The sequence below is a fragment of the Amblyraja radiata genome, chromosome 3, assembly GCF_010909765.2.
Source record: "Amblyraja radiata isolate CabotCenter1 chromosome 3, sAmbRad1.1.pri, whole genome shotgun sequence".
NCBI classification, from domain to species: domain Eukaryota; kingdom Metazoa; phylum Chordata; class Chondrichthyes; order Rajiformes; family Rajidae; genus Amblyraja; species Amblyraja radiata.
This window is the reverse complement of record NC_045958.1, coordinates 7703650-7718697: the sequence shown is the minus strand read 5'-3', so window position 1 is coordinate 7718697 and position 15048 is coordinate 7703650. Positions and strand designations below refer to the sequence as shown.

The 15048-nt window shown below is 41.8% G+C and overlaps 1 protein-coding gene across 1 annotated transcript in view; it reads left to right on the top strand.

Annotated features, from left to right (window-relative positions):
- The window catches only part of LOC116970739 (ATP-dependent Clp protease ATP-binding subunit clpX-like, mitochondrial), a 41949-nt gene that overhangs the window by 1672 nt on the left and 25229 nt on the right, over positions 1 to 15048 (top strand). The window contains exon 2 of the mRNA XM_033017215.1: positions 7384 to 7547. Coding sequence (XP_032873106.1) covers positions 7384 to 7547 — 164 coding nt within the window. The remainder of the gene's footprint in view (positions 1 to 7383; positions 7548 to 15048) is intronic.

Below are 15048 nucleotides of genomic sequence, written 5' to 3'. Positions count from 1 at the left end.
AGGGCTCTCACTTAACTTTTTTTTCTCTGTTGTCAGCCGGGCAACCTTGGCAGCTTTTTAGGTTGCCAAATGGCAGTTTAGGTGGTCCTAGGCCCTAGGCTTCAGCCTATGAAGCCTAGTGGTAAATCCTGCTATGATTGAGGGTAATACTAGGTATGCTACGTACAAAGAGAGGGGAGGGTTAATCACAAAAGCTTCCCATTCACAATGCATACATTGCACGCTTTGCTTCACTGGCTGATTAACTTTAATAAAGATATGAAAGCAATTAAGATCATTTCTGTGGATATTTTGTGATTTTAAAGTATGTAACATTTTGATGCTGGAGACTTAAGTGGAACATCAGAATTCTCAATGACTGTGTGGGGTAGGAGTGAGGTGACATTTTTATTGACAGTGTGATACCTACAAGATCTCCAGCTGTTCAATGAATCCTGTCCCACACAAACCACCCCCTCCCCAGGTACCTTCCCCTACAACCGCAGGAGATGCAACACCTGTCCCCAATACTTCCTCCCTCGACTCCATCCAGGGACTCCGACAGTCCTTTCAAGTTTCACTTCCTCCAACCTCATCTACCGTATTAATTGTTCAAGATGTGGACTCTGATACATCAGCGAGACCAAACGGTTCCTCTCCCCCCACCACACAACCCTCCCTCTCCGTCCCTCCCCCTCAGGCTCCACAACGCTCGCTGCGCCCACAACACCCCACCCACCCAACCCCCCCGCCCCTACACCTCTCCCCCCCACTTGCAGCAGCATCTATGGAGCGAAGGAAATAGGCAACGTTTCGAGCCGAAACCCTTCTTTTGACGATGAGAAGACTGTAAAGGTTGACTGTACATTGCAATTGTACCATTTCTCTTTAGTTATTTATTGTTTATTATCCATTTGTAGAAGGGAGAAGCAGATTGTCAGCAGACTCCTTGCCTTGCGCAGATTGCAGGCTGATAACTACTGACACAAACAATTCGGCTATCTGTGTTTTTTCCTCAATTGGTTCTCCGTCTGAAACCAAAGATTGAATAAAATAAATTTGCTGCAGAAAGACCTACTAACTGTATGATTAAACACATACCTGTAGCTACTCAATGGAGAAATTAGGTTTGCACATTACTATTGCGCATCCTCCTGAAAAGGAAATAGTATAGGTTCTAAAGCCTCACTGCCAGGGGTGCTATTTCAACTCAACCTTACTATTTTTTGGCCATGTCACTCAGGCAGTGACAAAATCAATGTTTTCACATCATCGTATAAGTGATAGAGGATAGGCATTTACATCAATCACAAGCATGTTATTTTTAGCTTGGTACCCAGGGGGCTCTCTGACATCCCCTTGGCCAATGTGCAGTCAACAGAAAATAAAATTGAGGCTTTAAGGGTAAGATTGCTATAACAAAGGGGCACAAGGGAGTGTAGTGCACTCTGTTTCACCCGCAGCTCTCCAGACACAGCCCTCCAGCCTCAATGTTTCTTGATCCGTCGCATAGATGAAGTGCTTCCCCCAAGGGATTTCACCTTCATCATCATGATTGCAGTCTACATCCCACCCCAGGCAGACATTCAGCGAGCACAGAGGAACTATAGGCTGTGGTCAACAAACAACAATGGCGTACATCAACAGCTTCTTCATCATTGCCAGGGTCTTCAATAAGACATTTCCACTCTGAACACTCCCTCTTCTCCCCTCTCCCATCAGGCAAGGTGTGAAAATGCATACCTCCAGATTCGGGGATAGTTTCTTCCCAGCGGCTATCAGGCAACTGAACCATCCTAATCGTTTGGTCCTACACTCATCCCTGGAACATCTGGATAACAAAGACTCCCACGTATTTGTGGACCACAGCTCGGCCTTTAACACCATTATACCATTCAAGCTCATCACCAAACTCACGGGACTTGGGGTCAGCACTCATCTCTGTAACTGGATCCTCGACTTTCTGATCAACAGACCCCCATCAGTGAAGATGGGGGGAAAATCATCCTCTACAATAATCTTCAACACTGGTGCTCCACAAGGATGCGTTCTCAGCCCCCTTCTTTACTCGTACACCCATGACTGTGCAGCCATGTGCAAAGCTAACTCACTTTACAAATTTGCAGGTGACACCATCATTGTGGGCCGGATATCAAATAATGATAAACAGAGTACAGGAAGGAGATTGAGAACCTCGTGTCCTGGTGTCGAGACAACAACATTTCATTGTCAGCCAGACAAAGGAGATAGTGATCAACATCAGGAGTGAAGCGGTACACATCCCCTAGTTTGCATTGACGACCCTGAAGTGGAGATGGCCGAAAACTTCAAATTCCTTGGAGTAAATGCCACCAACAACTTCTCCTGGACCACCCATATTGAAGCAATGACCAAAAAAGCACACCAACATCTCAACTTCCTTAGAAGGCTTAGGAAGTTTGCTATGTCCCCAACAACTCTCACCAACTTCTACAGATGCGCCGTGAAAAGCATTTTATACGAATGCATCACAGTTTGGCTTGGGAACAGCTCTATCCAAGATCATAAGAAATCGCAGCGAATTGTGGACGCAGCCCAGACCATCACACAAACCAACCTCCCTTCCATTGACTCCATTTATACCTCACGCTGCTTCAGCAAGGCCAGCAGCATAATCAAGGATGAGTCACACTCTGGCCACTCCCTCTTCACATCAGGCAAAAGGTACTGAAGTGTGAAAACGCATACCTCCAGATTCAGGGACTGTTTCTTCCCAGCTGTTATCAGATAGCTGAACAATTCTACCACAACTAGAGAGCAGTCTTGAACTATTATCTACCTTAGTGGTGACCCTCGGACTATCTTTGATCGGACTTTATTGACTTTATCTTGTCCTAAACGTTATTCCCTTATCATGTATTGGTACAGTATGAATGGTTCAATTGTAATCATGTATTGTCTTTCCACTTGCCCGAGTAACTTTAACCTTCCCGTACTTTTATTGTTAATTTGATTTTCACGCTATTGTTTAAATATAACAAATTCTTAATTATGCAAATGTTTTCTCCCATTCATTCCTAGAAATATAGAAACATAGAAAATAGGTGCAGGAGGGGGCCATTCGGCCCTTCGAGCCAGCACCGCCATTCATTGTGATCATGGCTGATCATCCTCAATCAATAACCCGTGCCTGCCTTCTCCCCATATCCCTTGGTTCCACTAGCCCCTAGAGCTCTATCTAACTCTCTCTTAAATCCATCCAGTGATTTGGCCTCCACAGCCCTCTGTGGCAGGGAATTCCATAAATTCACAACTCTCTGGGTGAAAACGTTTTTTTCCCCACCTCAGTCTTAAATGACCTCCCCTTTATTCTAAGACTGTGGCCCCTGGTTCTGGATTCACCCAACATTGGGAAAATTTTTCCTGCATCTAGCTTGTCCAGTCCTTTTATAATGTTATATGTTTCTATAAGATGCCCCCTCATCCTTCTAAACTCCAGTGAATTCCTGATTAAATATAACAGTGATTGAGATATAGATTGCACTATACTAAGCATTAACCATTCAAGAATGCCAAATTAGGAACTCTCAACTCGGCCTTGGGAAGCTACCCCTCTTCATTTGAATTCGGAAATTAAATCAAAGAGAATCGCGAAGTATAGCTTTCCAAATGATAACCTAGGCAGCCTCATAACTCCAGTTTCCCTCTCCCCTGGCTCTCAGTCTGAAGGAAGACGGGTCTCGACCCGAAACGTCACCTATTTCTTTTCTCCAGAGATGCTGCCTGACCCGCTGAGTTTATCCAGCATTTAGTGTCTCTTTTCCAAACTATAACACGGCTTGCTCGTTCCTAGAATGTATCTATGGTATTGGTAATCTGGGAGAGAGCTGTGAACATTAAGTACTTATACTGGCGACTATATACGGCTATGTATGCGAGTCTCTTTACACGATCTGATGTAACACGTACCATTGGATGGGGGAAATTCGTTTGTTTACGTTGACGCCCACGCCTGTGTACACGTATTTCAGGTTGTATTTCGCCCCGAAATTTTCTTTTCTTCCCTCGTGTCCATAGTTAAGTGCGTGACTTAAAAAACTCCACAACACCATCAGATGGAGTGAGATCCTGGCTGTTGATGATGATGTTCGGAATCGTTGCCGTTGGGGCGAAAGGTATCTTAGAAGTCTTTCTTGTTCGTCCTGCTTGGAGCTTTCAAGCCGTGGTGTTGGCAGATTCCCCTCCGCAAAGTGCTGGAGGAACTCAACGGGCCAGGCAGCAGCTGTGGAGAGAATAGACGGACAGACGACCTTTCGGCTCGGAATCCCCTTTTCCATACTGTTTTAAGATCCCAGCAGCTGCAGTTTCCTTTGTCCTCATTTCACGCAGTGTGGCTTTTGAATGCGAACTTTTCCTGGCATTGTTTTCCTGGCATTAAGTTATTTCCCGGGAGCAAAGTTATACCACAAGGAGTATTGGTGGAGACGCCACAGTAGAGAATGAGGAAAAACAACAACCACTTCTATTGTTAACCCTCCCCTCCAAATCTCGTATAATATCTAACGACGTGACTGTGATGGATGCCATTAGGAAGCCTTCTGTAACCTCTTCACCAGTTCCCATTTATGAAGTAAAATAGATGATAATGTGCACCACCTTCCGTTATTCTGTGTTGTACAAATGATTCATATCATCGCATAAGACCTTAGCTGTGATACTGATATGTTTACTGTAGGTTTTCAATATACACCTGTATTGTTCAAGGCAAAATGTAAAAAAAAACTTAACATCAGAGTGATTCTAACCTAATAACTTAATTCTTTGGCTTTCGACACTGGCTGAGGCATTGCTCCTGTTTTTAGTGCTTTTAATGTCTTTTAATTTTTAGTGTGTTTTTTATAGTCCTTCGTTTTACGGTTTTTAATGGTTTTTAATTGTTTGTAATAGCTTTTTGTTCATGAGTTCTCATGTACAGCACTTTGTGGCAACTGCAGTTGTTTAAAGTGCTTTATAAATAAAGTTATTATTATTATTTATTAATACTAAATTTGAAACGGGAAACCAAACTTAGAGTCATGGAGTTATACAGCTTGGAAAACAGGCCCTTCGGCCTATCTCATCCATGCTGACCAAGATGCCATATAACCATATAACAATTACAGCACGGAAACAGGCCAGCTCGGCCCTTCTAGTCCGTGCCGAACACTTATTCTCCCCTAGTCCCATCTACCTGCACTCAGACCATAACCCTCCATTCCTTTCCCGTCCATATACCTATCCAATTTATTTTTAAATGATAAAATCGAACCTGCCTCCACCACTTCCACTGGAAGCTCATTGCACACAGCTACCACTCTCTGAGTAAAGAAGTTCCCCCTCATGTTGCCCCTAAACTTGTAAAACTTCTGTCCCGTAATTCTCAAATCTATGCTAGTCATATCTGCCCACGTTTGGCCCATATCTCTCTAAATGTATCCTATCCATGTATCTGCCAATATGTCTTTGAAATGTTGTTATAGTATGGGGCTCAACTACCTCCTCTGGCAGCTTGTTCCTTAGACCCACCGTCTTCTCTGTGAAAAGGTTGCCCCTCAATTTCGTATTAATATTCTTTCCTCTAATTTTAAACCTATGTCCTCTAGTTAGACAATGGGCAATAAACAATAGGTGCAGCACCGCCATTCAATGTGATCATGGCTGATCATCCACAATCAGTACCCCGTTCCTGCCTTCTCCCCATATCCATTGATTCTGCGATCTTTCAGATCTATCAAACTCTGGGTAAAATACAGTGTAATCACCCTATCTATTCTCTTCATGATTTTATACATGTCTATAAGATTACCACCTCAGTCTCCTGCACGCCAAGGAATAAAGTTGCTCAAAAATAGACTCAGAATGCGTAACTCATTGGGTCAGGCAACATGTCTGGGAGCATGGAAAGGTGATGTTTTGGGTCATGATCCTTCTTCAACTTGCTCAGGTTTTTCAAGTTGCCTGCTCAATCTCTGCTCAACGTCTCCCTATAGCCTAGGATCTCGAGTCCTGCCAACATCCTTGTAAATCTTCTCTGAATTCTTTTCAGCTTAACAGCATCCTTCCTAGAGCAGGGTGACCAAAACTGACAGAATATTCCAAATCAACTGAACATAGTAGTCCAAATTCCAAATCATTAATATAAATTACAAACAGCAAAGGGCCCCACTGATAGTTTAGTATATACAGGCAATGTCTCTATCCAGCCAATACATTTTTTAACACGTTCATTATTAATCTATTCTTTGCCCCTTTAAGAATAAAATATCGTTACTCAGCTACATTTCATAATATTTCATCATGGGGATGATTTCACAATACAAACAAATCAAGTAAGTAGAATCCTTATTATTGATTGTTCTGGCATTTGATCTATCTGTCACAAAGTACACTAAAACTCAATTTGTCCCAATGTAAGCAAGCAGTAATTCAGAAACATTGGTCGAGGCATGAGTCCTTGTTCCTAATTTTGCACATGCTGTGGGGTCCTAGCTGAATGATATTCAGTAGGTTCTTGATCAGCTGGGCAAGTGAGCTAAAGGATGGCTAATGGAGTATTATTATGTAGATAATAGTGAGGTGTTGTATTTTGGGTAGCCAAAATGGGAGGGCACAGAGAAGTGTTGTAGAGGCAAGGCATTGAGGAGTATAGGTACACAGTTGCCTGAAAGTGGCATCATATGTAGATAGGGTGGTAACAAGGCTTTTGGTACATTGGCCTTCATCAGTCAGAGTAGTGATGAAGGCCAGCTTCAGTATAGAAGCTGACACATTATTTTACAGTTGTATGAGACATTGGTGAAACTGCTTTTGGAGTATTGTGATCAGTGTTGATCACTGCGCTAGAGCAAGGGTGTCATAAAACTGGAAAGAGTGCAGAGAAGATTTGTGAGGATGTTGCCAGGACTCGAGGTCTGATCTGCAGGAAGAGATTGGGAAAGCTAACACTTTATCGAGGTGGATAAAATCATGGGGGGGGGATTAAATAGGGTAACTGCGCAGTCTTTTACCCGGAGCTGGGGAATCAAAAACCAGAGGATGTGGGTTTAAGGTGAGAGAGGAAAGATCTAATGGGAACCTGAGGGGAAACTTTTTCACTTAGAGCAGGGTGTAAAAAAATACAACAATAGAATAATTGAAAGTAGAGTGAAGAGTAAGACTATTTGGCAGCAACTTCTGCAACTCCAATCAGAGGAAGAGGTTATTTGTTCAAAAGTCTGATTGCAGTGTGGAAGAAACTGTTCTTAAGAATGGACATCTGTGATATAGAATATAGGATATAGAACAGGATGAGGACTATTGATAACTTTAAAATTGAAAGAATTAGATTTTGATTTCTAAATGCATAGATGGTGTTTCTGGACATTACATGCCTGTTACTCTTTGTAGCCTGCCAGCTCTTATTGCCCACAACAAAACTTCTGGCAATAGCATCAACCTCTTGTGAACTGATCCACAAACCAGCATATAGTCCGCTGAGAACATTTTCTGTAACTCCTCTATTTGGCAAAAAGGATGAAGGCTGTGATAAAGATCACCCAAGCAACAACCAGGTACAGTTTTGCTTTTAGTATTTCCCCAGATCATATAGATTTAATCTTTAATGTATTCTTCCTTTACTTTTAATATTTACAACTTAACTATTTAAGCTATTGATATTTGAAATGAGTCAACTTTCAAATGGCCAACGTCATGCGTTGTTTAATCATCCTTTGTCCATATCCTTTTATTTCCTTTGCTTCAACTATTTTTTATCACCCCTTGTTAAATCTTGACATTTTGACCACTTTAATCAATGACATCACATTGTTTCATTCCTCCATCACAAGAGTAACTCTTTTAAAATAATAGCATGTCCTTTTTTCAGGCAATTATTTTATTACCGTAGACCATTTGCACAAAAACAGTTTGTACCACACCTCCCTCAAGTTCTGTCAGCTACACGTTCCTTTTCATTAATCTCCTTGCTTTTATTTAATTTTGTTTCACCTACACATCATACCTCATCTACTTACCTTTTCATAGCAAAAGGATTTGAGTATAGGAGTTTATAGCAAAAGGATTTAAGTATAGGAGCAGGGAGGTTCTACTGCAGTTGTACAGAGTCTTGGTGAGACCACATCTGGAGTATTGCGTACAGTTTTGGTCTCCTAATCTGAGGAAGGACATTTTTGCCATGGAGGGAGTACAGAGAAGGTTCACCAGACTGATTCCTGGGATGTCAGGACTTTCATATGAAGAAAGACTGGATAGACTCGGCTTGTACTCCCTAGAATATAGAAGATTGAGGGGGGATCTTATAGAAACTTACAAAATTCTTAAGGGGTTGGACAGGCTAGATGCAGGAAGATTGTTCCCGATGTTGGGGAAGTCCAGAACAAGGGGTCACAGTTTAAGGATAAGGGGGAAATCTTTTAGGACCGAGATGAGAAAAACATTTTTCACACAGAGAGTGGTGAATCTCTGGAATTCTCTGCCACAGAAGGTAGTTGAGGCCAGTTGATTGGCTATATTTAAGAGGGAGTTAGATGTGGCCCTTGTGGCTAAAGGGATCAGGGGGTATGGAGAGAAGGCAGGTACAGGATACTGAGTTGGATGATCAGCCATGATCATATTGAATGGCGGTGCAGGCTCGAAGGGCCGAATGGCCTACTCCTGCACCTATTTTCTATGTTTCTATGCATATCTTCTCAATCTATTCATTTACTTTCACCCTCTCTTTCTGCAGGACAAAACACATATAAAGCCAATAATAGGAAGCAGACAGGTAGAGAAAACTCCAACATTATCAGCTTTAAATAAGCAGAGTAAGACGTGCCCAGGACATAACAGAATGAGTGTGATGATTATTGTAAATACGAGGCTGGTGGTGTACCTATGTTTGCAAGATTTTTGCAGATAAGGCAAAATGTTCAAGGACTTTGCAAATATTAATCCTTTGTTCCAAACATATGGTGGGGATAATTTAGTAACTATAGAAAAATCAGTTAATCTCTGTATGGTAGAATCAATAACCAGAGACAGAATTTGCAGTCACAAGGGCAACGATGGTTTGATTAGAAAAAGGCAACATGAATTCCATCCATGGACCATCAGGGGGGATGTTTGCCAGTCAAATAGAAATTAAACCCAGGAATCAAATTTAACTTATTTTCCACCTAATTGCCTTGCCATTTGTCTGCCTGACTTTAATTAATATTGGCGTTAATTTGTACTTTCAATACATTTTAACAGGGTAACCATCACGATGGAATGAAGATAACGTATCAACAGTCAAATAAGTCCAACAGAAAAAAACGTGATCAATTACGCTGTCCAAAATGTGGAAGTATACATATCGAGACAATTACTTGTAAGTCTGTGTTTAGTCACTTGGACATTTAGGCCAACCGCAACATTAGTACTTATATAAGAAATGTCACCACTTACTCAACTTGACAATGTACAGGATCTTGTAAAAATGAGTTATGTTATAGATCAATGGAGTACCTAAGGGTGTGTCCCTGTTCCTAGCAGTAGGGTCACTGCAAAGCCAGGTCATCGACTTATGACTTGTTTCAGGCAATTAGAAAAAACTATAGATCTTTGAGAAAACTAAGCCCAGGACGCATAATGGTCCATATTTAATAAAAAAACGTAATGGCATCGGAATGATATAAGACTAATTGTGCAGGAAGGAACTGCATATGTTGGTTTACACCGAAGATAGACACAAAATGCTGGAGTAATTCAGCGGGACTGGCAGCATCTCTGGAGAGAAGGAATGGGTGACTTTTCAAGTAATTAGTAATGGGGGAGTGGAGGACCTGGAAAACAGAAGAAGGTCTTGACCTGTTCCTTCTCTCCAGAGATGCTGCCTGTCCCGCTCCGTCCATCTTTGATATAAGACTAACTCTTATACAAGTCAATCTATAACCAATGACATGGAAAATAATATACAGGTATTGCATATTTACAATGGCTACAACTTGCTTGCCAATTTATCCTAGACTACCACTAGCTTTGTGAATATGGCACCTGTCTTTGCAGTGATTTACAACTGTTGCTGTATTTGCAGAATAATTACTGATTAAACTCATCACAGAAAGTTACGTTTAGTGATTTCCTAATTCAAAACAGTGAATTTGTCCTGCAGAAAGAGAGGGTGAAAGTAAATGAATAGATTGAGAAAATATGCATAGAAACATAGACAATTGGGAAAAAGTCAAGTTTCTGCATAGACATGATTTAAAAAAATCTAATAACCTACTTTAGTTTTTTTTTAAAACTAATTGGTAATTCCTTATGATTCCCTATCACTTTTCCCTCAGTGAACCATTAGAAGTGTTGATTATCATTCCTGAAGATTGTGATTGATATTGGAGATTTTTGATTCAAATGTTTTTTTTAATTTCAGTTTCTTTCTTTCCACTCTCATTCATTCATTCTTATCCTTTTATTTTCAATATTTCTGTTATAGAGTCCTAGAGTCATACAGTGTGGAAACAGGACCTTTGGTCCAACTTGCCCACACCGACCAACATGTCCCATCTACACGAGTCCCACCTGCCTGCGTTGGGCCCATATCCCCCTAAACCTGTCCTCTCCACGTACCGTCTAAATGTTTCTTAAATGTTACAATAGTATCTGCCTCAACTACCTCTTCTGGCAGCTTGTTCCATATACCCACAACCCTTTGTGTGAAAAAGTTACCCCTCAGGTTCGTATTAAATTTTCATCCCCTCACCTTAAACCTATGTCCTCTGGTTCTCGATTCCCCAACTCTGGGCAAGAGACTCTGTGCGTCTACCCTATCTATTTCTCTCACGATTTTGTACACTTATGTAAGATCACCCCTCAACCTCCTGTGTTCCAAGGAATAGAGTCCTAGCCTGCTCAACCTCTTCCTATAGTTCAGGCCCTCCTGGCAACATCCTCCTAAATCTTTTCTGCACCCTTTCCAGCTTGACAACATCTTTCCTATAACATGGTGCCCAGAACTGAACACGATATGTGGCCTCACCAATATCTTATACAACTGTAATATGACCTCCCAACTTCTATGTATCCCATCTACAGTCCATGTACATTGCTGGCAATGCCAGTATTATTACCTATCCCTTATTGCCCATGAGAAGATAGAGATAAATTATTCTTAAACTTAGCAAATTTGTGGTTTTATCTCATCGCTTTTACGTATAAAGCTCCAGACTGCTGAATTAGCAACAAGAACGAAATGGTGTGATTTGGAGGAACTGGAATGGTGGTTTGTTCATGTGTCTTATGCCCTTGTCCTGGGTGTCAGAGATGAAAGTTCTGCCCTTATCCTGGGTGTCAGAGACACTTGTTGAAGAAGTCTTTGGTAGTTGCTGCAGTGCACAGATGTAATACACTGCTGTCATGGTGCAATAGTTGTAAAGGAAGCGAATGCTTATGTTTGCTGTTCAAGTGAGTTAATTTGTCCTGAATGAATTGAGGTCCATCAGTTGTTGACTGATGCAGGATAATCCAACACATTTCTAACACGCTATATTGATGGTGCATAGACTATAGGAAGTCTAAAGATCAGTTGTTTTTCCACAGATCTGTTTCTGCAGCCACAGGATGTTCCAAATAGGTTTCTATTCAGTCATGTGCCTCAGGGGACATTCATGATGAAGGCTCAGAATTAAAATAAGTACATAAAATAAACAAAATGGGTAATGGAATGTGGGGAATCTGCATTCTCATCACATCCAGTTAAGAATAGCAGTGGGCAATTGTTCAGCCAACTTGAAGAAGAGTCCCCATGAACATCCAAATCTAATCAAATAATCCAATAAATACTTTATTGATCCCCTCAGAGAAATTCAGATGTAATACTTTATTGATCCCCTCAGAGAAATTCAGATGTCCAGAAGCCCCCAACCAACAAACCCACACATTCAAAAAGAACACAGACAGAAAATACATAAAACACAATGTGGACACTACCTGAGAGCAATAAATACTTAAAAAGACCAATAATGAACAATTAAAAAATGCAAAAATGCATCCCTCTACAGCCTAGCGGTCCGTATTATAAAATCTAATGGCTGCAGGTGTGAAGGATCTCCTGAATCGCTCCGTTCTACAGCGCAGGGAGAGGAGTTGTTGTTCCGAGTGCTCTTTTGACTCTCCAGAATTACATGGAGGGGATGCCCGGGGTTTTCCAGGATGACCTGCACCTTGCGCCTCATACGCCTCTCAAGCACATCCATCCCAGATCATCCGCATTCCGAATGATAGCAGAAGCAAGCCAGTGAGTGATCGAGACAAACTAGAAGCATTCACAGTCAATTTTATCCAGATGTGTCAGAAAGATGAGCTATCTCCACCATCACCTGATTTCAATCAATTCAGTTCTACATTGAATTGCACATTCTGTGTAATGTCAAGATGCAACTGAGGGCACTGAATTCAGCAGGACCGGTGCCCATTAACCCCATCATCAACCTCATGAATCATCACACTCAGTTCTACGTTATTGAAAATCTACATTTTTTCCTCATCATCAAATACCCACCCAACTCTTATTTTAAATTATTAAGGTAATCTGCTTCCACCATATTTTCAGATCCTGCAACTCTTTAAGTGTTACACCTGTACAGATGGGCATAAGATCATGTGATTAGAAACATAGAAAACAGGTGCAGAAGGAGGCCATTTGGCCCTTCGTGCCAGCACCGCCATTCATTGTGATCATGGCTGATCATCCACCATCAGTAACCCGTGCCTGCCTTCTCCCCAGATCATTCCGCTAGCCCCAAGAGCTCTATCTAACTCTCTTTTAAATTCATCCAGTGATTTGGCCTCTACTGCCTTCTGTGCCAGAAAACTCCACAAATTCACAACTCTCTGGGTGAAAAAGTTTTTCCTCATCTCAGTTTTAAATGGCCTCCCCTTTATTCTTATACTGTGCCCCCTGGCTCCAGATTCCTCCAACATTGGGAATATTTTTAGGAGTAGAATTAGGCCATTTGGCCCATCATGGCTGATCTATCGCTCCCTCCTAACCCCATTCTCTTGACTTCTCCCCATAACCTCTGACACCTGTACTAATCAAGAATCTATCTTTCTCTGCCTTAGGAATATCCACCGATGGCCTCCAACGCCTTCTGTTGCAAAGAATTCCACAGATTCACCAACCTCTGACTAAAGACATTTCTCCTTATCTCCTTCTTAACAGGACATCCTTTAATTCTGAGGCAATGACCTCTAATCGTAAACTCTCCCACTAGTGGAAACATCCTCTCCACATCCACTCTATCCAAGCCTTTCACGATTGTGTATGTTTCAATGAGGTCCCCCTCATTCTTCTAAACGCCAACGAGTACAGGCCCAGTGCCGACCAATGCTCATCATAGGTTAATCTACTCATTAATGGCCTCTTTCTGCAGCAGATGTTTCCATGATTCTCTGACCTATTAGCAGTTTTGAATCCACACGACTGAATTTCTTCTCCTAATAACTCAGCTCTTCACCTTTTTTCCCTGTGTTGTTTGCTGAAATCTACATACTTGCCGAGAAATGAGTTGGTTTTAGTTGGTGATTTAAAACAGTGATAAGCCTGAAGCGTGTTTTGTTGTAGTATCTCAGATAAGACCTTGGACACTTTATGATTTGAATGCATTAATGTGAGTTTCTGCTTTACAATTCCATGTAGAAAATTCAATGTTCCACAAGATTTCATACATATAAAATATTAACTGATCTTTTCCAGATGCTGCACCATTTGTACAATGCAGTATATGTCAACACTTCTTTTTGATGGTGAATTCAAAAAAAACTCTTGCAAACAGCTACAAAGAAGTAGAGTTGTGGCATACAACTATTAAAAGTGACTGCCAGGTGAATCTCCCCGCACCGAAAGAAGTAAGGTTCCCACATTTTTATTTTGTTATTTGTTATTTATTTAAACTGCAATTGTCGTGAATTTTTTTATGCATGTGTTCAGCTTGATTTTAAGTATCCTTATAATGGCAGTTTTTATACGTTCTCAAAGTCCAACTACGGCAGCTTTCTATAGACCTGGTGAAACAGCTGAAGTTCCCACAGCACATTGCCACGACCACCCTGAGGCCAGAGGCGACCAAAAACATCGTCTTGTTGGAACTGACAGTGCCGTGGGAGGACCGTCTGGAGGAGGCCCAGGAGAGGAAGATGACCAAGTACGAAGAGCTGGTCATAGACTGCCGTAAGCAGGGCTGGAAGGCAAGGTGTATGCCCATCGAGTTTGGCTGCAGAGGTTTTGCAGGGCAATCGCTCTACAAAGCCTTGAGTGCACTGGGCATCAATGGAGTGGCGAGGAGAAGGGCCATCAAGAACACCACAGAGGCAGCGGAGAAGGCCTCGAGATGGCTCTGGATCAGGAGAGGAGGTCCATGGGGAGGAGCGAATGCCACCTGAACACAAGTCGTGGTCTGTTCAACCACGGCTGGGTCGCCTGGGTGAGGGTGTCTGATGTTGAAAGACCGAAACACCCAATGACCCCAGGTTACATCACTGATGATCTGTTCAGGAGCATCTATCGATGTATTTGTATCAATCAACCTCGGGGATGAGGTGCAGTTATAGTTTACGCACTCACGACACACTGAAGATAGCAAAAACAAAACTTCCAAACGATGTTTCTTGATTAATTGGTCTTTATTCAAGTAATACAAAACAAAGAAACAACTCGTAACTTTCCGTTCTTAATAGCTGTTCCATTCGTGTCACACAAATCATATAAGAGTTTCTTCTTCTAAAAGTGTAGCGACTCATGAACGTGTCGTGATCATGACGTGGTAAGAAACTGTATTCTCACCATCCTCCGAGTCTAAACTGAACTCCCAATCTGTGAGTCTGTGCTAGTCTCCTCTGAGACACCCCTTCTACGTATCAAATCCCACCTACAAAAGTACATAGAAACATAGAAAATAGGTGCAGGAGTAGACCATTCGGCCCTTCGAGCCTGCGCCGCCATTCAATATGATCATGGCTGATCATCCAACTCAGTATCCCATCCCTGCCTTCTCTCCATACCCCCTGATCCCTTTAGCCACAAGGGCCACA